Below are 25864 nucleotides of genomic sequence, written 5' to 3' on the forward strand. Positions count from 1 at the left end.
GAAGTGACGTGCAAGTAGCGGCGCCGAAAGTGACGTATGGCGGCGCCGCCGGAAGTGGAGTGAATTTGACTGCACAGCCCGGGACCGGGGCTCCCCTGCAGACTGGGGGTCGGTGCGGAGCCCTCCGGCCGGTATGAGCTGCAGGATGTACGCAGGGCTGCAGGAGATCGGGATCGCCAACGGGGAGGACCTGAAGGAGACGCTGACCAACTGCACCGAGCCCCTGAAAGCCATAGAGCAGTTCCAGGTACTGACCCCCATCTATCCCTGTCACCCCCTCTGCTGCCCCTGTCACTCATCTGCCCCCAAACTGCACCGAGCCCCTGAGAGCCATAGAGCAGTTCCAGGTACTGACCCCCATCTATCCCTGTCACCCCCTCCCCTGCCACTCATCTGCCCCCAAACTGCACCGAGCCCCTGAGAGCCATAGAGCAGTTCCAGGTACTCACCCCCCAACTGCCACTGCTACCCCAGCCCCCCCTCTCACCCCCAGTGCCCCTGTCACCCCCACTGCTGCCCCAGTCACCCCCTCCCCTGATCTGCCCCCAAACTACACCGAGCCCCTGAAAGCCATAGAGCAGTTCCAGGTACTGACCCCCATCTATCCCTGTCACCCCCTCCCCTCTCACCCCCACCTGCCCCTGTCACTCATCTGCACCGAGCCCCTGAGAGCCATAGAGCAGTTCCAGGTACTGACCCCCATCTACCCCTGTCACCCCCTCCCCTCTCACCCCCACCTGCCCCTGTCACTCATCTGCCCCCAAACTGCACCGAGCCCCTGAGAGCCATAGAGCAGTTCCAGGTACTGACCCCCATCTACCCCTGTCACCCCCTCCCCTCTCACCCCCACCTGCCCCTGTCACTCATCTGCCCCCAAACTGCATCGAGCCCCTGAGAGCCATAGAGCAGTTCCAGGTACTGACCCCCATCTACCCCTGTCACCCCCTCCTGCCCCTGTCACTCATCTGCCCCCAAACTGCACCGAGCCCCTGAGAGCCATAGAGCAGTTCCAGGTACTGACCCCCATCTACCCCTGTCACCCCCTCCCCTCTCACCTGCCCCTGTCACTCATCTGCCCCCAAACTGCACCGAGCCCCTGAGAGCCATAGAGCAGTTCCAGGTACTGACCCCCATCTACCCCTGTCACCCCCTCCCCTCTCACCCCCACCTGCCCCTGTCACTCATCTGCCCCCAAACTGCACCGAGCCCCTGAGAGCCATAGAGCAGTTCCAGGTACTGACCCCCATCTACCCCTGTCACCCCCTCCCCTCTCACCCCCTCCCCTCTCACCCCCACCTGCCCCTGTCACTCATCTGCCCCCAAACTGCACCGAGCCCCTGAGAGCCATAGAGCAGTTCCAGGTACTGACCCCCATCTGCCCCTGCTACCCCAGTCCCCCTCTCACCCCCACTGCCCCAGTCACCCCCTCCCCCTCATCTGCCCCCAAACTACACCGAGCCCCTGAAAGCCATAGAGCAGTTCCAGGTACTGACCCCCGTCTACCCGTCACCCCCTCTGCTGCCCCTATCACCCCCTGCTACCCTAGTGACCCCCTCCGCTGCCGCTCTCATCCCTACAGCTCCTGACACTCATCTGCCCCCAAACTGCACCGAGCTCCTGAGAGCCATAGAGCAGATCCAGGTACTGACCCCCATCTGCCCCTGTCACCCCCCCCCCTACCTTGCGCCCTCTGCCCCCGTCACCCCTTGCCCGTGCAGGCCATCTACTCCTTTCACCCCCACACTTCTGCCCTACCCCCCGGAGATTGTGGCAGATTGTTATATAAATGGTCACACACTGGGAATGATCTGTGGGTCTGATCCTTGGTGCATTTATGGCGTAATTCCATATACTCATGTATAATTTGCAGACAGAGAATGGGGTCCTGCTCCCCTCCCTGCAGTCAGCGCTGCCGTTCCTGGACCTGCACAGCATCCCCCGGCTGGAGTTCCACCAGACTGTGTTTGATGAGCTACGAGAGAAGCTACTGGACAGAGTGTCCGTCATTGCGGCCGAGGGGAAAGATGAAGACAGGTGGGTTTCATGTCCAGCTCTATACTGGGCCCATACTATGCGCCTCCCACCTCAGTAGTGATCAGCGTATAGGGGCGCATCCGGTTCAGTATTAGGAGCGGAGAGGTTCTCTTACGGTCTCAGGAGAATATTTTACTAACGGCCTCAGAACATAAGTTGTTGTCTACCATTGGCCTATTCCATTCACTTAAATGGGTTTCCCCTTCAGATAAATGTACTTGGTGGCCTTACGTACAGATGTGTTCTCATGCCTCCAGCTTCAGTACGCCATACACCGCGAGATGCCTGGCGTGAGTGAGCCGGCGGTTCCCGTGCAACTCTGCTAGCGTCCAGCATTTATTTCTTTTTGCCGGAAATGTGTCTTTATTATAAGATGCACAAGCAGACTCTGCTGATTAAGATGACATGTGACTGTATCTGCATATGAAATGCTGACGTAGCAGAGTCTTGTGCGTGTTCATTCGTATATATCTGTGCGAACAAGGCGCGTTTTGGGGGGAAAATGCACAAAAATAAAACGCCCTGTGTTGGCAAACACACTCACGACTAGGCGTGACTAGGACTGTTTAACATAGCAACAGTGAAGGAGGACGCGTCTGTACAGTCCTGCAACTGCTGCTAAGTATGTACCTTTATCTTTCTGGTTATCCTGATCTACTGGGCACAGTCCTATCTACGGAACAGCTTTGTGCCTCAGAAATCATTTATAGCTGATGATACACAAACATGGCTAAAAGCACAGAGCAGGTTAGAAAGAGTTCATTAAAGGTTGCAGGCGGAAGCCTATAAATTACAAGTCACAAAAGTCTACAAAATCTTAAATGCCAGATTGCTGCTAGTAACACGCACAGGTATGTATGTGACAGTCCCAATCGCAACCTGCATATCCGCTATAGGGGTCCTTTAATGTGGACCTGCGCGTGGATGACTCCAGTATCTGGATAACCACCATCATTCTTTCAGCCCTCTCCCGTCAGCACATTGCTGGGTACAGTAGTGCAGCGACACAGAGCCTGTGCCCGTCTGTTCTGGCATATTGTGGTCACGGAGACAGACAATGGGCGCAGGGAGAAGGCCGATGTTACGAGCGTTTCACAAGGGACATGTTAACACTTTTCTGTATCTGTTGTGTTTGATAATGATTTGCCCATTGCATGTGGCTGGAAGATGCGTCATTAGATTTACATATCGGGCTCCACCCACTTTAATCTCATTTATACCCCTTTCACACTGACAAATATTTCCCGGGTTATTGAACATGAACGCGCATCAACCCGGGAATTTGCTCAGTGTGGAAGGGTCGAGCGTCCCGGCATTTCATCCCAGGTTGTGACCTGGGTTGCGTGCAGTGTGAACGGGTAAGCCGGCTCAAGGTGACCCGGCACCCGTTCTCTGCACAGGAGGAGGCGGTGCTTGGAGATGATTATCTCCAAGCACCGTCTCCGGTAGCGTCAGCGGTGACGTCACCAACCCGGAAATATGCCGGGTCGGGAAGCACGTCTGAAAGGGGTCTCAAGCCGGGTCGCACCCGGGAAGTACCTGTGTACAAATTCCTGGGTGGGACCCGGCTGTGTCAGTCTAACAGGGGTATAACACACAGACACCTAGTGTTCATTCTAGCACCCTGCACCTTTCAAATCCTGTGCAGTTCCTCTTTCCTGCCTGGGGTGTCGCTCTCTGCTCTGGTGCTACTCAGCACACACAGGTCTGTATCACAGCACTGAGTAACAGATCAGAGTGCGCTGAGAAGCACCACAGCAGACAGCGACACCCCTGGCAGGAAAGAGGAACTGCACAGATTTTGAAAGATGCAGAGTGCTAGAATGAACGCTAGACACCCAGTAAGATAACAAAGCCCCCATTATTATTACCCTCTATTTATACAGTGCGGTACATTACAGGGATCATAACAGAAGTTAAAGATTGACTTGTCCAGAAGAGCTTACTATCTAAAACTGAAGCACACTTAAGACCTAAAGCCCTCTGGACCCGGTAGTGAGCGCGCTGTGTTATTGGGTTTGACGCCACTGTATATGTTGAGTAATCTGTATCTGAGCTCATTTATTTGACCGACGTAGGTACAAGAAGTTGGAAGAGCTGCTAGAAAAGTGTTTTGCGCTGGTTAAGATGCCGTCCATCCAGCCGGTTGTCATGTGTGTGATGAAGCACCTGCCCAAGGTGAGTGTGTTGTGTCATCTGGCCGCTGCGTCTCTGGCCATCCTGTTGCTGAATGATTCTGCTTCCGCCAGGTGCCTGAGAAGAAGCTGAAGCTGGTGATGGCGGATAAGGAGCTGTACAAAGCCTGCGCGGTGGAGGTAAAGCGGCAGATCTGGCAAGATAACCAGGCCCTGTTCGGCGATGAGGTCTCGCCCTTGCTGAAGCAGTACATCCTGGAGAAGGAGAACCTGCTGCTGAACAGTGATCTCTCTGTGCTGCACAACTTTTTCAGTCTGTCCCCCAAAACCAGGCGCCAGGGGGAGGTAAGGGGGGAAGCTGCAGTGCATGCTGGGAAAGGGCTGCCTTGTCATAGGTTACCATCAGATGACATCTAGGTCCTCCTACAGGCTGAGACTAGAAACTGCAGGAGGTGTCGGCTCGGTGTCCTCTGACTGTTCATCTCTTTCTCTGTGCTCCGCTCTCTGCTCTGCACTAATCCTGCCTCCTTCTTTATCTTATCGGGACAAGGTGGTGCATAAACTGACTCAAATGATCGGGAAGAACGTCAAGCTGTATGATATGGTCCTGCAGTTCCTGCGCACCCTCTTCCTCAGGACCCGAAACGTTCACTACTGCACCCTGCGCGCAGAACTTCTCATGTCCTTACATGACCTGGATGTCAGCGAGATCTGCTCCGTGGATCCCTGCCACAAGGTAACATTCAGCGTGTCCCTGGGCTAGCTGCACAGCGCTCGGAGAGGTTAAAGCAAAGGATATTTATATGCGATTGTTTATTTTATGACTCTCTTTCCCCTTTATTAAGGTGTTCTAGATGCAGAGTAAACCCAAAGCATCTGCTTTGCAAATGTAACCCTATAAACCCTCTATAGAGTGTACCTAGTACTTACCTGCGGGGCAGCGTCTGCTGTCTTTGGGGGCCTGTTATATGTAATTCTCCGGAGCTACTCCCAACCACTTTAAAGTTGGAGTAAATAATTGCTTTTAAAGTACTTACAACTGAGAATAACACACCTGCTAATCATTTCTCTGTGACAGTTCACCTGGTGCCTAGACGCCTGTATCCGGGAGAAGTTTGTAGACGCGAAGAGAGCGCGGGAATTGCAAGGGTTTCTCGATGGAGTGAAAAAGGGTCAGGAACAGGTGTTGGGGTGAGGACACAACGTATAATTTGACCGTAAGCTCATTGGCGCAGGGAACTGGAACTCTGTCACAGTACTGTACTTTATATGTATCTTCCGGTATTTCTGCTGCGGGGTACACTGGGCTCCACAAGGATAGACATAGGGGGTGTAGAGTAGGATCTTGATCCGAGGCACCAACAGGCTGAAAAGCTTTGACTGTTCCCAGAATGCATAGCGCCGCCTCCTCTGTAACCCCGCCTCCCTGCACAGGAGCTCCGTTTTGTAGTTGGTGCCGCAGATAGCAGGCACATAACAGAGGGGCTGCTCTGGGCAGCCCTAAGAAAATCTTTCAAAGAAAAAGTAAAGACTTCAAGGGCAGCAGCGGTGGTAAATGTCAGAGACATTCACGGCTGCAGCTCCATCTCTCCCCAGCGGCGCTGTACACTCCCGAGCCCTGGTTGCCGGGTACCTACAGCGGAGGCTCCGGTTTTCTTCATGTTAGACACACACGGCTGGGGCTCTCCGGGATCGCGTGGCCGCGCTTCAAGAGGTGGTGAGTGGGTCCCGCGCGATCCAGCGCGGTCAGTGGGAGGCGGGCCGCGCGCGCTGGCGGTGGACACTGTGGCAGTACAGGCGATCCCACTAGATCACCAGGGTATGGGTGCAGGTCAGGTTTTACCTCTAAACCATTTTCAGTAGCCCACAGTACCCGGTGGTTTTGCCAGCAAGGGGGATAAGGCTTAGACCTGGAGCCCCTCCCCCAGCCCCAGGGCGCCATTTCCAGCAAGTGTTCCCGCCCTGGAGCTGCATATCTGCCTCTCCCTCACTCCCTGGCAGTGTCTGCGGCGCCATTATACCTCAGCTCACTGTTCCTGGGAATGCTTGGGCAAATCCTCCTGTGTAAAGCCGCCTGGTTGTCAGCGCTGTGCCTTTACATGACACTTAAGTATTCTACCTGCCTTTTTAGACAGTGCTAGTTAAGAAAGAGTGCATTTAGTCAGGGTTTCCTAGTACAATTACCCTGTGATATACATCCAGTTCTTACTGTGTACTGTTATATCTATTGTTGTATAGCTGTGTAAGCTAGTCCAGTGCAGTATTATTGTTGGTAATAACCACTGCATTGTACAACTGTGACTATTTGTGTGTGCATTAGCTTGCTGAGTGGTTTCCATTTCGTGTCTCTCACTCAACTTTCTATCCCTATATTCTGTAACCAGAGGGGGCTTGGTGCGTCAGGTTTTTATATATGATTTTCACAAGATATACTTTAATACGTATTTTTCTCTGTGATTTTAGTCACCATATCTCTCCTATATCTCTGCTGGTGCTGACTACACTGCGCAGGGGTTTGGGTAAGAGGTATTGTGCTGCTGCCAATTGTACTGTGTTACCTGATACTGCAAGTTATATCATGTCTGCTTCTGAGGGCAACGGTTCTGGGGCTGAACACACTGCAGGTGTTGCTGAAGCCACGGATCCATATGAGGAGAATATAGCAGCTGTGGGCTCTGGTTCTGGGGGCTCCTTGCCCCCCAGTGGGACTGTGGCAACGGAGGTACATAATGACCCACCGTGGGCTGCTTTTTCCACGCTTCTGCATACACTAGTTAATAAACGAACACCCCCTATGGGACCCCCTATGCCGGTGCAACCGTATGTGGTCCCTGCAGCTAACCCGCCGTGGGCGGACAAATTATCTGCTCAATTGAAGTTGAACCAGTCCTTGACTACTAAAAAGTCTGACCCTCGCTCGCCCAAGTCCAAGGGGTCCTCTAAGCGAGCTCTTATCTCCTCACAATCCACTGCTGTCACTGACGCCTCATCTGATGAAGACGGCACTTACACTGACCTCACAGATTCTGACTCAGATACGGCTAATGGGGAGGGTGGTTCACATGTGGATGTTCCTGATCTTTTGGAGGCTATTAAGTTGATTTTACAGATTATGGATGATCCCGAGCCATCCGTCCCTTCTAAGAACCCAGATAGGTTCAAGCGTCAGAAGGTGATTAAACAAGTTTTACCTCACTCTGACCACCTAGTGGATATACGTCAGGAACCCTGGGAAAACCTGGGTACGAAGTTTGTGCCTCAAAAGAAGATGCTGGCTCGCTATCCCCTCGCACCAGAGCTGTCTAAGAATTGGGAAACGCCTCCTCCAGTAGACTCGCATGTGGCTAGGATGGTGGTTTCCTCAGCTCTACCTGTCACTACCGTCACGTCTCTAAAAGAGCCTACGGATAAACGTGTAGAGGATTGTCTAAAAGCGATTTTCACCCTCACGGGTGCTGCACAAAGGCCCACTATTGCAGCAACATGGGCTGCAGAGGCTATTGAAGCATGGGCCTTGGAGTTAGAAGCTGAAATCTCTTCTGACCATGCTAGACAATGCTTGTCACATATTGTCACAGCTTCTCACTATATTAAAGAGGCGGCTTCTGATGCCAGTATAGTAGCAGCCAAGGCCTTTACTACATCAGTCCTGGCTCGCCGGATATTGTGGCTGAGATCCTGGTCTGTGGATCTGGACTCTAGAAAAACCCTGGAGGTACTCCCTTTCAAGGGAGATATTCTGTTTGGGGAGGACTTAAATAAGATTGTGGCTGACTTGGCTACTGCCAAAACTGCCTGTCTGCCAAGTACCGCTCCTTCTGTGTCGAAGGCTAAAGGTACTTCCTTTCGTCCTTCAGGTAAAGCAAAAGGTCAGGCGTACAACAAGCAGGCCCGCACTTCCAAAGCCCAAAAGAGCCTGGGCGGCTCGTCAGCCAGCTTCCAAGACCGATAAGCCTGCCGCATGACGGGGCGGGCCTCCCCCTGGGGAATCCCTGGGTGGGGGGCTGGCTTCTAGGGTATACCCAGGAATGGTTGAAGACCACTTCAGATGCCTGGGTACGGGAAGTCGTCACTCGAGGTTACGCCATAGCCTTCAAAAACCGACCCCCTCAACGATTTTGACGGATAGACGTCTTGTTGGACCAGACAAAGGCAAACACTCTACATTCGGTGGTACAGACCCTCCTGGATACAGGAGTCATAGTACAGGTGCCTCTTGCGCAGAGGGGCCGGGGGTACTATTCTCCGCTGTTTCTAGTCCCGAAACCGAATGGGTCTTCCTGGCCCATTCTCAACCTCAAAGCATTGAACAGGTTTGTGAAAGTTTCCAAGTTCCGTATGGAAACCCTTCGTTCTATAGTTCTAGCCTTGGAACCTGGGGACTACATGGTCTACCTGGACATACAGGATGCTTACCTGCATATTCCTATAGCAGCGTCACATCAGCAATACCTGAGGTTTGCGATTGGCAACCTCCATTACCAGTTTCGGGCGTTATCTTTTGGTTTAACTACGGCTCCGCGAGTCTTCACCAAAGTTATGGCGGTGATGACGGTGGTACTACGCCGTCAAGGGGTCAGGATACTGCCGTATCTGGACGACTTGTTAATCCTGGCAAATTCCCCAGAACTTCTCCTACGTCATCTGGATATGACTGTCAAGTTTCTACAAGCCCACGGGTGGCTCATCAACTGGAATAAATCCTCTCTGGTCCCTGCTCAGAGCATGGTGCACCTGGGAGCGCTATTGGACACTCACAACCAGAGGTTGTTCTTGTCTCAGGAGAAAGTCCTGAAGCTTCAGGACAGGATTCGTTGCTTTCTTTCTCGTCCGCAAGTGTCGATACATTCGGCTATGCAGGTGCTGGGCCTCATGGTGTCAGCATTCGACATGGTGGAGTATGCTCAATTCCATTCTCGTCCCCTCCAGAGGCTGATTCTAGCCAAGTGGGACGGCCTGCCTCACCGGATCAGGTCTCACATGATCTCATTGACTCCGGAGGTCCATCTGTCGCTGCTCTGGTGGCTCCAGGACCGACAATTGTGCAGGGGCCGTCCCTTCTGGATATCCAACTGGGTCCTGTTGATGACAGATGCCAGTCTAAGAGGTTGGGGCGCGGTGCTGGAGCAACACTCCCTTCAGGGTCGGTGGACCAAGGAGGAGTTCCTCCTCTCGATCAACATTCTGGAATTGCGGGCTGTCTTCAATGCGTTGAACCTGGCCCAGCATTTAATTCATAACTGTCCTGTTCAAGTACAGTCGGACAACGCCACCACAGTGGCTTACATAAATCTTCAAGGCGGCACTCAAAGCCGTTTGGCAATGAAGGAAGTCTCACGGATTCTACATTGGGTGGAACGCCATATATCGGCAATCTTCATTCCGGGAGTCCTGAATTGGGAAGGGGACTTTCTCAGTCGTCAGGACGTACATGCCGGCGAGTGGGGCCTCCATCCAGAAGTGTTTCAACTCCTAGTGGAAAGGTGGGGCCTTCCAGACGTAGATCTGATGGCGTCTCGACACAATCACAAGGTTCCGGGCTTCGGAGCAAGGACAAGGGATCCTCAAGCAGCATTTGTGGATGCGCTGGTGGTGCCGTGGAGGTTTCGGCTGCCGTACGTGTTCCCTCCGGTGTCACTCCTGCCCAGGGTAATTCGGAAGTTCAAGCAAGAAAAAGGAAATCTGCTTCTCATAGCTCCAGCGTGGCCCAGAGGGCACTGGTTCTCAGACCTGCAAGGCCTATCGTCAGAGCGTCCACTTCTACATCCACAATGCCCAGACCTCCTCGTTCAGGGCCCCTGTGTCTACCAGGACCTAGCCCGGCTGTCTTTGACAGCGTGGCTCTTGAAGCTTCCGTCTTGAGGGCTAAAGGGTTTTCTGAGGCGGTCATTCAAACTATGTTGCGGGCCCGGAAACCGGCTTCGGCTCGGATTTACTATAGGGTCTGGCATTCTTACTTTGTTTGGTGCGCATCTAACGATTATGACACTTCCAAGTTTAGTATAGCCAAGCAGTTGGCTTTTCTTCAGCAGGGCCTAGATTTAGGCCTGCGTCTGGCCTCCCTTAAGGTTCAAATATCTGCCTTGTCAGTGTGGTTTCAGAGAAAAATTGCGACCTTACCTGATGTGCATACCTTTACTCAGGGTGTGTTGCGTATCCAACCTCCCTATGTCCCGCCTGTGGCTCCTTGGGACTTGTCGGTGGTTTTGGAGGCGTTGCAAGAGTCTCCGTTTGAACCTCTTGGTTCAGCTGATCTTAAGTGGCTTTCCCTTAAGGTGGTGCTTCTGCTGGCTATTGCCTCAGCTAGAAGAGTGTTGGATTTGGGTGCCTTGTCTTGTAGTTCCCCATATCTGATATTTCACCGTGACCGGGCGGTTCTTAGGACACGTCCCGGATATTTACCTAAGGTGGTTTCTTCGTTCCACCTTAACCAGGAGATTGTGGTTCCGGCACTTGTTTCTCCTGATCTGTATCCCAAAGAGCGGTCTTTGGATGTGGTACGGGCTCTCCGTATCTATGTGAAGAGAACTGCTTTGATTAGAAAATCTGATTCTGTCTTTGTGCTGTTTGGATTTCACAAACGGGGCTGGCCTGCTCACAAGCAGACTCTGGCCAGATGGATTAGAATGGTGATTGCACATGCTTATGTGAAGGCTGGTCTCTCAGCTCCGGCTCACATTACGGCCCATTCTGCTCGGTCTGTTGGACCTCCTTGGGCGGCCCGCCGTGGTGCGACCCTTGAACAATTGTGCAAGGCGGCTACGTGGTCCTCTGTGAACATGTTCATAAGGTTCTATGCCTTCGATACTGCCGCTTTCCAGGATGCTTCCTTTGGACGCCGGGTTCTTGTGCCCGCTACAGTGCATCCCCTCCCATAAGGAACTGCTTTAGGACATCCCCAATGTAATTCCTTGTGGAGCCCAGTGTACCCCGCAGCAGAAAACGAGTTTTATGGTAAGAACTTACCGTTGTTAAATCTCTTTCTGCGAGGTACACTGGGCTCCACAAGGCGCCCACCCTGACGCTCTTAGCTTCTTTGGGTCGGTATGGCATTAGCCGCTGACGCTTCTCCTGTCGTGAGTATGCAGTGTTGTGGCTACTAACCGTTGTCGTCTCTTTTCCTGCTACTGCATTGGGCTGGTTAACTAAAAACTGAGCTCCTGTGCTGGGAGGCGGGGATATAGAGGAGGCGGGGCTGTGCATTCTGGGAACAGTCAAAGCTTTTCAGCCTGTTGGTGCCTCGGATCAAGATCCTACTCTACACCCCCTATGTCTATCCTTGTGGAGCCCAGTGTACCTCGCAGAAACAGTTTTAACAAAGGTAAGTTCTTACCATAAAACTCGTTATGTCTCTCCTTATACTGTGCACGTGTTGTGTGGCGCTGTAAGGTTACTGACGCATGCCTAATGGATAGTAACCCTGCCTCTCTATATACACATTATGTAACTTGCCGCTGCTTTGTGTATCGCAGGGACTTGTCTATGATCCTGTGCGACCCATTCGCCATCAACACGTTAGCTGTAAGCACCATCCGCAACCTGCAGGAGCTGATCAGCCAGGAATCCCTCCCACGGGTGGGTAAGGGGGGCACATTAGGTGGGAATAGATTGATTTTAATTGTGGAGTAAGCCATGTTTTGGGCACAATTCATACTGAATACATCATATATCAAACTGCTAGGACTATAATAGTATTTAGTTATCTATGAAGCTGCAGCTTGTGGAGCTGTCGGCTGCACTGTGGATTTCTCATGAGCTTGTGGCCAACAATTGTCTCAATCCAAGTGCCGGCTGTTGCTGTTCAGCGTTTGGCGCCTCTACACAAAAACTGTAACCTAAAGCTCAGGACGGACACAGTCCTTCAGCACCAAAGACATTATCTGGCTGATGTCGCCAGCCAGCTCTCACCACCTCATCCTCACTCTTCGTCATCTGATGCTGTGGCGTTATATTAAAGAAGTGGGTGGAGCTGAATTCTGTACCACTGAGACGGTTCTCACTGCATCATTTAGCTGGATGCCCCTTTAATGATGTTTCTCTTAAATATACAAATTATTTAAACTCAATTTAAATCAGCAATTTTATCTTCAGTGGAAAAGCTGAATTCTGACTAATCTTATACCGTACCACTTATGCTGTATTGTGTGTAGTAACCGCCTGTACCCAGCAGGTGGCACCATTGCACAGTATTCTCTGTAGGGATAAATCCAGAGGTGAAAATTGATTTTATATTTCTCTATCGTCCTAGTGGATGCTGGGGTTCCTGAAAGGACCATGGGGAATAGCGGCTCCGCAGGAGACAGGGCACAAAAGTAAAGCTTTTCCGATCAGGTGGTGTGCACTGGCTCCTCCCCCTATGACCCTCCTCCAGACTCCAGTTAGATTTTTGTGCCCGGCCGAGAAGGGTGCAATTCTAGGTGGCTCTCCTAAAGAGCTGCTTAGAGAAAGTTTAGCTTAGGTTTTTTATTTTACAGTGAGTCCTGCTGGCAACAGGATCACTGCAACGAGGGACTGAGGGGAGAAGAAGTGAACTCACCTGCGTGCAGGATGGATTGGCTTCTTGGCTACTGGACATCAGCTCCAGAGGGACGATCACAGGTACAGCCTGGATGGTCACCGGAGCCGCGCCGCCGGCCCCCTTGCAGATGCTGAAGTTAGAAGAGGTCCAGAATCGGCGGCTGAAGACTCTGACAGTCTTCTAAAGGTAGCGCACAGCACTGCAGCTGTGCGCCATTTTCCTCTCAGCACACTTCACACGCTGTCACTGAGGGTGCAGGGCGCTGGGGGGGGGCGCCCTGGGAGGCAAATGTAAACCTATATACTGGCTAAAAATACCTCACATATAGCCCCCAGAGGCTATATGGAGATATTTAACCCCTGCCAAACTTCACTAAAGAGCGGGAGACGAGCCCGCCGGAAAAGGGGCGGGGCCTATCTCCTCAGCACACAGCGCCATTTTTTCTCTCACAGAAAGGCTGGAGAGAAGGCTCCCAGGCTCTCCCCTGCACTGCACTACAGAAACAGGGTTTAAACAGAGAGGGGGGCACTAATTGGCGATATAAATATATATATAAAGATGCTATTAGGGAGAAACACTTATATAAGGTTGTCCCTATGTAATTATAGCGTTTTTTGGTGTGTGCTGGCAAACTCTCCCTCTGTCTCTCCAAAGGGCTAGTGGGGTCCTGTCCTCTGTCAGAGCATTCCAGGTGTGTGTGCTGTGTGTCGGTACGTGTGTGTCGACATGTATGAGGACGATGTTGGAGGAGGCGGAGAAATTGCCTGTAATGGTGATGTCACTCTCTAGGGAGTCGACACCGGAATGGATGGCTTATTTAGGGAATTACGTGAAAATGTCAACACGCTGCAAGGTCGGTTGACGACATGAGACGGCCGACAAACAATTAGTACCGGTCCAGGCGTCTCAGAAACACCGTCAGGGGTTTTTTAAAAAACGCCCATTTACCTCAGTCGGTCGACACAGACACAGACACGGACACTGAATCCAGTGTCGACGGTGAATAAACAAACGTATTCCTCATTAGGGCCACACGTTAAGGGCAATGAAGGAGGTGTTACATATTTCTGATACTACAAGTACCACAAAAAAGGGTATTATGTGGGAGTGAAAAAACTACCTGTAGTTTTTCCTGAATCAGATAAAATAAAATGAAGTGTGTGATGATGCGTGGGTTTACCCCGATAGCAAATATTGGCGTTATACCCTTTCCCGCCAGAAGTTAGGGCGCGTTGGGAAACACCCCTTAGGGTGGATAAGGCGCTCACACGCTTATCAACTGGCGTTACCGTCTCCAGATACGGCCGCCCTCAAGGAGCCAGCTGATAGGCAGCTGAAAAAAATATCCTAAAAAGTATATACACACATACGGTGGTTATACTGCGACCAGCGATCGCCATCAGCCTGGAGATGCAGTGCTGGGTTGGCTTGGTCGAATTCCCTGACTAAAAATATTTTATTGATATAGAGCATTTAATAGGATGCATTCTATATATATGTATGCGAGATGCACAGAGGGATATTTGCACTCTGGCATCAAGATAAGTGCGTTGTCCATATCTCCCAGAAGATGTCATGGACACGACAGTGGTCAGGTGATACAGATCCCATACGGCACATGGAAGTATTGCCGTATAAAGGGAAGGAGTTATTTGGGGTCGGTCCATCGGACCTGGGGGCCACGGCTACAGCTGGGAAATCCAACCTTTTTACCCCAAGTTACATCTCAGCAGAAAAAGACACCGTCTTTTCAGCCTCAATCCTTCCGTTTCCCATGTGGGCAAGCGGGCAAAAGGCCAGTCATATCTGCCCAGACATAGAGGAAAGGGAAGTAGACTGCAGCAGGCAGCCCCTTCCTAGGAAAAGAAGCCCTCCACCGCGTCTGCCAAGTCCTCAGCGTGACGCTGGGGCCGTGCAAGCGGACTCAGGTGAGGTGGGGGGTTAGTCTCAAGAGTCTCAGCGCGCAGTGGGATCACTCGCAAGTTGACCCCTAGATCGTACAAGTATTATCCCAGGGGTACAGATTGGAGAGTCGAGACATTTTTTCCTCGCAGGTTCCTGAAGCCTGCTTTACCAACGGCTCCCTCCGACAGGGAGGCAGTATTGGGAAAAAAATTCACAAGCTGTATTTCCAGCAGGTGATAATCAAAGTACCCCTCCTACAACAAGGAAAAGGGTATTAGTCTTCCACACTATATTGTGGTACTGAAGCCAGACGGCTTGGTGAGACATAGTCTAAATCTGAAATCTTTGAACACTTACATAAAAAGGTTCAAATCAAGATGGAGTCACTCAGAGCAGTGATAGAGAACCGGAAAAAAGGGGACTATATGGTGTCCCTGGACATCAAGGATTACCTCCATGTCCAAATTTGCCCTTCTCAACAAGGGTACCTCTGGTTCGTGATACAGAACTGTCCATATCAGTTTCAGACGCTGCCGTTGAATTATCCACGGCACCCCGGGCCTTTACCAAGGTAATGGCCGAAAAGATGATTCTTAAAAGAAGAAAGGCATCTTAATTATCCCTTACTTGGACGATATCCTGAAAGGGGCAAGTTTCCAGAGAACAGTTGGAGGTCGGAAAAGAACTATCTAAAGTAGTTCTACGACAGCACGAGTGGATTCTAAATATTCCAAAAATCGCAGCTGTTTTCCGATGATACGTCTGCTGTTCCTAGGAATGATTCTGGGCATAGTCCAGAAAGAGGTATTTCTCCTGGAGGGGAAAGCCAGGGAGTTATCCGACCTAGTCAGAAACCTCCTAAAACCAGGCCAAGTATCAGTGCATCATCAATGCACAGGAGTCCTGGGAAAAATGGTGGCTTCTTACGAAGCGATTCCATTCGGCAGATCTCACGCAAAACTTTTCAGGGGGATTTGCGGGACGAATGGTCCGGATCGCATCTTCAGATGCATCAGCGGATAACCCTGTCTCCAAGGACAAGGGTGTCTCTTCTGTGGGGGCTGCAGAGTGCTCATCTTCTAGAGGGCAGCACATTCAGCATTCAGGACTGTGTTCTGGTGACCACGGATGCCAGTCTGAGAGGCTGGGGAACAGTCACACAGGGAAGAAATTTCCAAGGAAGTGTGGTCAAGTCTGGAGATTTCTCTCCACATGAATATACTGGAGCTAAGGGCAATTGACGATGCTCTGAGCCTAGGAAGACCTCTGCTTCAAAGTCAACCGGTGCTGATCCAGTAGGACATCATCATGGCAGTCGCCCACGTAAACAGACGGGGCGGCACAAGAAGCAGGAGGGCAATGACGGCAAGGATTCTTCGCTGGGCGAAAAATCATGTGATAACACTGTCAGCAGTGTTCATTCCGGGAGTGGACAACTAGGAAGATTTCCTCAGCATGAATGAATTCCACCCGGAAAAGTGGGAACTTCATCTGGAAGTTTCCACATGTTTGTAAACCGTTGGGAAAGACCAAAGGTGGTTATGATGGCGTCCCACATGAAGCGCCAGGTCTAGAGACCCTCAGGCAATAGCTGGGACGCTCTGGTAACACCGTGGGTGTACCAGTCGGTGTATGTGTTCCCTCCTCTGCCTTTCATACCCAGTGTATGGAGAATGATAGGAAGGAGAGGAGTAAGAACTATACTCGTGGCTCCGGTTTGGCCAAGAAGAACTTGGTACCCGGAACTTCAAGAGATACTAGAAAGGATCTTGATTCAGCAAGAATCATGTCTGTTCCATGACTTACCGCAGCCGCGTTGACGGGTGAACGCCGGATCCTAAGGGAAAAAGGCATTCCGGAAGAGGTCATCCCTACCCTGGTCAGAGCCAGGAAGGAGGTGACCGCACAACATTATCACTGCTTAGGTGAAAATGTGTTCCATGGTGTGAGGCCAGGAAGGCTCCACGGAAGAATTTCAACTAGGTTAATTCCTACATTTCCTGCAAACAGGAGTGTATATGGGTCTCAAATTGGGGTCCATTAAGGTTCAAATTTCGACCGGTCGATTTTCTTCCAGAAAGAAATTGGCTTCAGTTCCTGAAGTCCAGAAGTTGTTAAGGGAGTACTGCATATACAACCCCCTTTTGATGTCTCCAGTGGCACTGGGCGATCTCAACGTAGTTTGGGATTCCTAAAATCACATTGGTTTAAACAACTCAAATCTGTGGATTTGATATATCTCACATGGAAAGCGACCATGCTGTTGGTCCTGGCCTCGGCCAGGCGAGTGTCAGAATTGGCGGCTTTATCTCACAAAGCCATATCTGATTGTCCATTCGGACAGAGCAAAGCTGTGGACTCGTCCCCAGTTTCTCCCTAAGGTGGTGTCAGCGTTTCACCTGAACCAGCTTATTGTGGTACCTGCGGCTACTAGGGACTTGGAGGACTCCAAGTTGCTGGATGTTGTCAGGGCCCTGAAAATATAGTTTCCAGGTCGGCTGGAGTCAGGAAATCTGACTTGCTGTTTATCCTGTATGCACCCAACAAGCTGGGTGCTCCTGCTTCTAAGCAGACTATTGCTCGTTGGATTTGTAGTACAATTCAGCTTGCACATTCTGTGGCAGGCTTGCCACAGCAAAAAATATGTAAATGCCCATTCCACAAGGAAGGTGGGCTCATCTTGGGCGGCTGCCCGAGGGGTCTCGGCATTACAACTCTGCCGAGCAGCTACGTGGTCGGGGGAGAACACGTTTGTAAAATTCTACAAATTTGATACCCTGGCAAAAAGAGGACCTGGAGTTCTCTCATTCGGTGCTGCAGAGTCATCCGCACTCTCCCGCCCGTTTGGGAGCTTTGGTATAATCCCCATGGTCCTTTCAGGAACCCCAGCATCCACTAGGACGATAGAGAAAATAAGAATTTACTTACCGATAATTCTATTTCTCGGAGTCCGTAGTGGATGCTGGGCGCCCATCCCAAGTGCGGATTATCTGCAATACTTGTACATAGTTATTGTTAACTAATTCGGGTTATTGTTGTAGGAAGCCGTCTTTCAGAGGCTCCTTTTGTTATCATACTGTTAACTGGGTTTAGATCACAAGTTATACGGTGTGATTGGTGTGGCTGGTATGAGTCTTACCCGGGATTCAAAATCCTCCCTTATTATGTACGCTCGTCCGGGCACAGTACCTAACTGGAGTCTGGAGGAGGGTCATAGGGGGAGGAGCCAGTGCACACCACCTGATCGGAAAAGCTTTACTTTTGTGCCCTGTCTCCTGCGGAGCCGCTATTCCCCATGGTCCTTTCAGGAACCCCAGCATCCACTACGGACTCCGAGAAATAGAATTATCGGTAAGTAAATTCTTATTTTTGTCATTATTCAATATATTCTTCTTTCTGTAAGTGATGTTTTCTATGTAATGTCCTCTTATTCTGCACGATGGTGTTCTCCCACAGGACAGCCCAGAGCTCCTCCTGCTGCTCAGGATGCTTTCCCTGGGACATGGTGCTTGGGACATGATAGACAGTCAAGTGTTCAAAGAACCCAAGCTGGTGAGTGCGCAGGTACCGGGCGCAGGAGGCGTGTGTTGCCAGTAATAATATTTTATGAGCTAAACGCATGTTGCTAATGTAACACTGGTTATTACACGTCATGTTACCTCCTCCTTCTCCTGTAACCACCTCTATGGTAGATTACACTGGCACCGCCTCCTTATCCTGTAACCACCTCTATGGTAGATTACACTGGCACCGCCTCCTTATCCTGTAACCACCTCTATGGTAGATTACGCGGGCACCGCCTCCTTATCCTGTAACCACCTCTATGGTAGATTACACTGGCACCGCCTCCTTATCCTGTAACCACCTCTATGGTAGATTACACGGGCACCTCCTCCTTATCCTGTAACCACCTCTATGGTAGATTACACTGGCTCCTTCTCCTGTAACCACCTCTATGGTAGATTACATGGGCACCTCCTCCTTCTCCTGCAACCACCTCTATGGTAGATTACGCGGGCACCGCCTCCTTATCCTGTAACCACCTCTATGGTAGATTACACGGGCACCTCCTCCTTATCCTGTAACCACCTCTATGGTAGATTACGCGGGCACCGCCTCCTTATCCTGTAACCACCTCTATGGTAGATTACACTGGCACCGCCTCCTTATCCTGTAACCCAGTGGTTCCCAAACTGTGTGCCGTGGCACCCTGGGGTGCCTCGGGACACTTGGAGGGGTGCCTTGGGTTGGTCGTCCAGAACCAATTCAAATTCTGCATGGTCAATGTAAAAAGCAAAACCAGTGTTAATGGCTGCCAATCATAAAATATATTGACAAGCTGCCAATCATAAAATATATTGACAATCAGAAGCAAATCTTGTCCCTCACCACATAAGGTACCCTAAGGATGACATATAAAGACAATTTACTTAATTTAATATTTATTTCTAAATTTTTCAATAAGAAACTATTGGCTTAGGGGTGCCGTGAAAAAAATTCTGATACTCTAGGGTGCCATGATTCAAAAAAGTTTGGGAACCACTGCTGTAACCACCTCTATGGTAGATTACACGGGCACCTCCTCCTTATCCTGTAACCACCTCTATGGTAGATTACGCGGGCACCGCCTCCTTATCCTGTAACCACCTCTATGGTAGATTACACGGGCACCTCCTCCTTATCCTGTAACCACCTCTATGGTAGATTACACTGGCACCTCCTCCTTCTCCTGTAACCACCTCTATGGTAGATTACACTGGCACCTCCTCCTTCTCCTGTAACCACCTCTATGGTAGATTACATGGGCACCTCCTCCTTCTCCTGCAACCACCTCTATGGTAGATTACGCGGGCACCGCCTCCTTATCCTGTAACCACCTCTATGGTAGATTACACGGGCACCTCCTCCTTATCCTGTAACCACCTCTATGGTAGATTACACTGGCACCTCCTCCTTCTCCTGTAACCACCTCTATGGTAGATTACACTGGCACCTCCTCCTTCTCCTGTAACCACCTCTATGGTAGATTACATGGGCACCTCCTCCTTCTCCTGCAACCACCTCTATGGTAGATTACACGGGCACCTCCTCCTTATCCTGCAACCACCTCTATGGTAGATTACACGGGCACCTCCTCCTTATCCTGTAACCACCTCTATGGTAGATGACACGGGCACCTCCTCCTTATCCTGTAACCACCTCTATGGTAGATTACACTGGCACCTCCTCCTTATCCTGTAACCACCTCTATGGTAGATTACACTGGCACCTCCTCCTTATCCTATAACCACCTCTATGGTAGATGACAGGGGCACCTCCTCCTTATCCTGTAACCACCTCTATGGTAGATGACACGGGCACCTCCTCCTTATCCTGTAACCACCTCTATGGTAGATGACACAGGCACCTCCTCCTTATCCTGTAACCACCTCTATGGTAGATGACACGGGCACCTCCTCCTTATCCTGTAACCACCTCTATGGTAGATGACACGGGCACCTCCTCCTTATCCTGTAACCACCTCTATGGTAGATGACACGGGCACCTCCTCCTTATCCTGTAACCACCTCTATGGTAGATTACACTGGCACCTCCTCCTTCTCCTGTAACCACCTCTATGGTAGATTACACGGGCACCTCCTCCTTCTCCTGCAACCACCTCTATGGTAGATTACACGGGCACCTCCTCCTTATCCTGCAACCACCTCTATGGTAGATGACACGGGCACCTCCTACTTATCCTGTAACCACCTCTATGGTAGATTACACTGGCACCTCCTCCTTATCCTGTAACCACCTCTATGGTAGATGACATGGGCACCTCCTCCTTATCCTGTAACCACCTCTATGGTAGATGACACGGGCACCTCCTCCTTATCCTGTAACCACCTCTATGGTAGATGACAGGGGCACCTCCTCCTTATCCTGTAACCACCTCTATGGTAGATGACACGGGCACCTCCTCCTTATCCTGTAACCACCTCTATGGTAGATGACACGGGCACCTCCTCCTTATCCTGTAACCACCTCTATGGTAGATGACACGGGCACCTCCTCCTTATCCTGTAACCACCTCTATGGTAGATGACACGGGCACCTCCTCCTTATCCTGTAACCACCTCTATGGTAGATTACACGGGCACCTCCTCCTTATCCTGTAACCACCTCTATGGTAGATGACACGGGCACTTAGTAACTGGTTTCTATTCTGCAGGACTCCGAGCTGATCACCAAATTCCTCCCTCTGCTGATGTCGCTAGTGGTCGACGACTACACGTTTAATGTGGAACACAAGTTACCAACAGAGGAGAAGGTTCCCGTCACATACCCCAGCACCCTACCGGACGTCTTCACCAAGTGCGTGGACTGGGGATGGGTCACAGTGACGGGGACTTAGTGTATGAAAGCAGGACGCGTTAATAATAGGAAAGGACACATCGCACCCTCAAGCCTATTGTGTGGGTGTGCATTTTGGGGGGAGGGTTTAATGCAATTTCTCCAATAACCATAATGTGTAGTTACACGTAAACCCTATATCCCAATAGGAGCTGATAACGGTAAATGTTTAGTATAATGCAAGGTGATGGACCTGTACAGACACCACGAGCTCTTGATTCGATATACTGGTGTTCTGTCCCAGCGCCCGTTATCACATACGTAGTGCGTCGTGCTGCAGGGGGCTGGAGTGCAGGCGGTTATCTCCGATGTATAAGATCCCTTGTACATTGTTGTCTCAATGACAGGTTTTTGCATGAGAACAGGATTGCCTGTGAGGTGGGACTGTATTACCTGCTGCACATCACCAAGCAGAGGAACCGGAACTCTCTCCTCCGCCTGCTGCCTGCAATCAGTAAGTGACGCTGAGGATGGGAGGAATGTGTATATAAACAAGTGTATACTGTAGTATGGGAAACAGAGAAATTGCTGCTTCCATTAAACTTTTTCATTTCTTTTTTAAGAGGAGACGTACAATGACACGGCGTTTACAGACATCTTCCTGCACCTCTTCACCGGTAACCTGACGCTGCTGTCCGAGGAGTTTGGATCAGAGGAATTCTGCAGCCACATCTTCGAGGGCTTCTTCCTTACAGCCTGCACCAAGTAGGCTCCTCTTCTGTGATCTGTGAATCTCCTATGTGTGCGTTTCCCCATACAGCGTCCTCCCCGACAGTGTTCCTCTGCGCTGCCGTAGTACTGGGGAAACCGGGTTCACCTCCCGTTCTAGGCCACTGCAAAGAGGAGAATGACTGTTACGTTATTGGCCAAATATGAGAGTTCATTCTGTTGACAACATTCCGTATAAGAATCTCTGGGCTGTACTGTTGTGGTCTCAGTCTGTAGATTGTAGTCTGAAGGCCCGTACACACTGGCCAATATATCAGCCATTCTCTTGAGCGGCCGATATATCGCGGGTCCGTCAGCCAGTGTGTACGGCCGATACGTCTGTGAACTCTGTCGTTCACAGACGTATCGCGCCGGCCCCGCAGCACAGCCGACGGCCAATATATCTACCGATATATTGGCGCGTCGCTGTGTGTGTAAGGGGCGGTCGGCCGACTGCCCGTACACATGCTGCGGCGGCCAGCGGTGATTGACAGCTGAACTGGGCAGGCGTGTGTACACGCCCGCCCAGTTCATGTCGTCAGTCCCCGACGGATCGGGCAGTGTGTATGCTCAACACACTGCCCGATCCGTCCATAGATATATCTTTCCAGTGTGTACCCACCTTTAGGCAATTCCTCATAACTGTGTCGGTTGCAGGCTGTAATCATACGGTGAGGTTAGTGACCAGATATAAAGATCTGAAAGCTTTATCGGTCATCGCACTGAGTTGTTGGGGGTAGGATGGACAGGATAACCGCCGGGCGTATTGGGAACTGCTGCTTCTCATGAGTGTCGCATCAGGGAATGCACCACCATCCTGCCGCCGCAGTCATCAGCAGACGTTAGAGGCAGGCATCCTTGTAAATGCCGCAGGAATATGGCGCTACCGATAAGGTGCCTGAACGGTGCCCATCCGTAGACGGACGTTATAATCGTCATTTCCAGGATTGTGCGGGAATTTATCCAGGATCATGACAGCCCCCATACTGACCCAGTCCTGTGATTGTGGGTTGTGGAGATCTTTAGCACAGACACAAATTCTATTTGGATATTCTTGGTTTTATTCCTTCTGCTGCAACATTCAGTGAGCTGCGTGTGACAGTGCGATTATTCCGGAAGATTCGGACTGACCGTGTTCACTCGCGTCACGCGCTGTGCTGTCTGCTTTATCGGTCTCTGTTACACTGCCAGCGCCCAGTGTGCCTTTATATAACAGCGCCAGGACCTTCTGACTCCTCGGTGTCTCATTATAAAATAATCGTGTACATTGCCGCAAACACCGAATGATGTCACTTTCCTTCTAGATCTTCTGCGGTCCAAGTAAAACAAACCGATGCTTATCTTTATTTACAGAACTTTCTGATAAGTTGAGTGGAAACATTTCTCCCTGTGTCCTGTTCAGCCCCAGACACAGTCACGCTGAGCGCTTACACTGAAGGTCACACTTCTCAGTGTTTTTAATAACGCGGATTAAAACCTGTGTTTGTAGATCCATTCTTTCCTCTGTTAAAAGGAGGAGAGATGCTTTCCATTAATGGGCCTAATTCAGAACTAGTCGCGCGCAGGCGTTTTTTGCAGTGCTGCGATCAGGTAGTCGCCGCCTACAGGGGAGGGGGGTAATCGCTGTGCAGGGGTGCGATCGCTTGTGCAGAGAGCTGCACAAACAAAAGTTTGTGCAGTCTCTGCACAGCTCAGGACTTACTCAGCTGCTGCGACAATCCGGTCTGGAGCTGACGTCAGGATCCCTCCCTTAAAACGGCTGGACACACCTGTGTTCTCCCAGACACTGCTTAAAAACGGTCAGTTGACACCCACAAACGGCCTCTTCCTGTCAATCTTCTTGCGATCGCCGGTGCGATAGATTTCTTCATTAAATTCGTTGCTGTCCGGCGATCCCCGTCGCCGGCAGCCGACGCACCTGCGCATTGCTTAGCTGCAAAAAAAGCTAGCATGCGATCGTGTCTGAATGACTCCCAATGCTCGGTATGGTTAGGAAAAGAATCTGCCCTTCCTATGACCACCACAAGGGGCACTGTGTGATTTCAGTCTGACTTACTGATAGATCGTGGGATAATATGTTAGGAAGCAACATGGCGGCTTTCATAGGTGCGCAGAACAGACCGTTCCTCTGACCTAATCCCTGTTGTCCGTATATTCACTCCTCATTCTTTTCAGGTAGTGGGACCCCACAAATACGCAGCTGAACGTATTCTACATGCTCTGTGTAAATGAGGGAGGGTTCTCAATATGAGGTTTCCGGGAGGCGCAATCATTCCCTCGCAGAGATTTCTATCGCATCCAGGAGCCATCTGTTATAATTCCCGGCTGTCGCGCAGACACCAGTGGCTGTCAGTGACGTCCTGATTCCCTGGCAGCACTGGGCGAGCCGTGTACAAAGAATAAACCAATGTGACTCTCAGTGGGACAAACAAGGGATCATATGAATATATATTAAAAGCTTCTTCACATTTGCGGAAACATTTTACAATACTGATTTCATGTCTCAGTGCGGATGGCGGCAGATATTGTTTAGCACAATTGTTATTTTCCACTGTAGAAAGCCCTGGTCAACTTACACAACGGCTTTGTCATAGGGCGCACTGTGCGCACAATTGATTCCCATGTGTTTGACTCGCATTATGTCTTATTCGCAGAAACAAAGTGTGTGATTAGGGTAACTGTGCTACTGTATATGGCCTGATGGTGGCAGCACACACCAGTCAGTGAGACTTGTGCGACCTTTGTGCAGTGTGAAACGCGTGAGCTGGTGAAGGAGATGTTTGTTCTCCTGAAACCGTTACAGGAAAATAACAGAACTCGGCTTTAAAATGCAAAGATTACAAGATTAATAACTGGTCAGTGGCAAAAATGTTTTCTTCTCCGTCCACTAGGGGGCACAGCAATATACGCTGGAAGGGATGGAGTCTGGGCACCAAAGGTTTATATAGCGCCAACATATTACTCTGTGCTGTACAATTAGAGACTGTTCCTTCACGTGCGTCCCTGTCTCGCTGGAGCTCAGAGTGTGTAGTCAGTAGTTGGGGTCTGAAGACGCACATTCAGCTTATGTACAGGGCTGATCCACCGTCGGGTTTTACATCTGGTGATATTCTTTACTATTCATTGATTGGATTGTAGGTTACAGTTTTATTATTATGTTTGTACCTGTAAAAGTAATTTGTTATTAGCAAAAGCCGAGGTTTCGGTAGTGTTAGCCTGTTGTTGCAGTCTTTAGCGCTCTTAGTCGCACGCTGGAAGAGGTGAAACGCGTGAGCAGAAATCTAGCTGTACTAAAGATTACATCACAGAGCATAAGATAAAGCTTTTTATTAAAGTTCAACTATGTCTTCGTATAAATCAGTACATTAAATGTTTATATGGGAAGTTGTCATTTGGCGGGTAGAATCGGAGACTTGCGTAGCTGGTCCTATAACGTCGTGTTACTCTCCGCAGGAAGGATAACAGCCACCGGTTTGTGCTCCGCCTGCTGCTTCACCTCCACCACAAAGTAGCACCCTCCAAGCTGGAGGCCTTACAGAAGTCCTTGGAGCCTTCCAAAACCGTAAGTGGGGGTGGACATAATCGCCCCGTCACTTTCTATTAATGCGGATTGTACAATATCCTGTGCAGGTCAGGATGTAGGCAGTAATGTCCGTATCTTCCCCTACAGAGCGGAGAGGCGGTGAAGGACCTTTATAACCAGCTGGGTGAGAAGGTGCAGAAGAAAGCCAGCCCGCCTGCCGCAGAGCCGGAGCCCCCAGCCATGGACTTGACCGTGCAGAACGTCACCACCCCTCCCGTTGTGTGATTCCCTGCACAGCGCAGTTAGCTGTTGTAGATATGACGGAGCGCGTTACTGACATTCTCCCCCCCCTCGTGTATTAGATGACATTGTCCTGCTATTTAAACAAGTCTCCCGTGCTTTGAGAATAATGGAGGTTTCCCGTGTAGAGTCGGGAAAAGGAAAGCATTACGCTATACCGTAGATCGGCACGTGGCTGGTCATTAGAGTCACTGGGGCTATTTACCTTGTGTAAAAACCTTTTTTGTTTCTTTTTACAATACAGGAATAAAGTTTTTGTTACAATTGTACAACGTCTTTGTGCGTATTCTAGTAATCCATGAACAGGTCAGGTTCCGCCCTACACCCTGCCAGAAGTGCTGGGAT

The 25864-nt window shown here is 50.5% G+C and overlaps 2 protein-coding genes across 2 annotated transcripts in view; one reads left to right on the plus strand and one right to left on the minus strand.

The window, feature by feature from the left end:
• On the plus strand, window positions 1–25791 carry NELFB (negative elongation factor complex member B). Its single transcript, XM_063935861.1, has 13 exons — window positions 1–247; window positions 1871–2034; window positions 4113–4212; window positions 4284–4514; window positions 4720–4905; window positions 5248–5360; window positions 11642–11744; window positions 18049–18144; window positions 20807–20949; window positions 21336–21442; window positions 21552–21693; window positions 25150–25258; window positions 25367–25791. The coding sequence occupies exons 1-13, from the start codon at window positions 134–136 to the stop codon at window positions 25502–25504; spliced, it is 1746 nt and encodes a 581-aa protein (XP_063791931.1). The 5' UTR covers window positions 1–133; the 3' UTR covers window positions 25505–25791.
• The window catches only part of LOC134948090 (uncharacterized), a 24158-nt gene continuing 20033 nt past the window's right edge, over window positions 21740–25864 (minus strand). Inside the window, exon 7 of the transcript XR_010182905.1 lies at window positions 21740–21821. The gene's annotated coding sequence lies outside the window, so the exon portion shown is untranslated. The remainder of the gene's footprint in view (window positions 21822–25864) is intronic.

The sequence above is a fragment of the Pseudophryne corroboree genome, chromosome 8 (assembly GCF_028390025.1).
Source record: "Pseudophryne corroboree isolate aPseCor3 chromosome 8, aPseCor3.hap2, whole genome shotgun sequence".
In the NCBI taxonomy this organism is placed as follows: Eukaryota; Metazoa; Chordata; class Amphibia; order Anura; family Myobatrachidae; genus Pseudophryne; species Pseudophryne corroboree.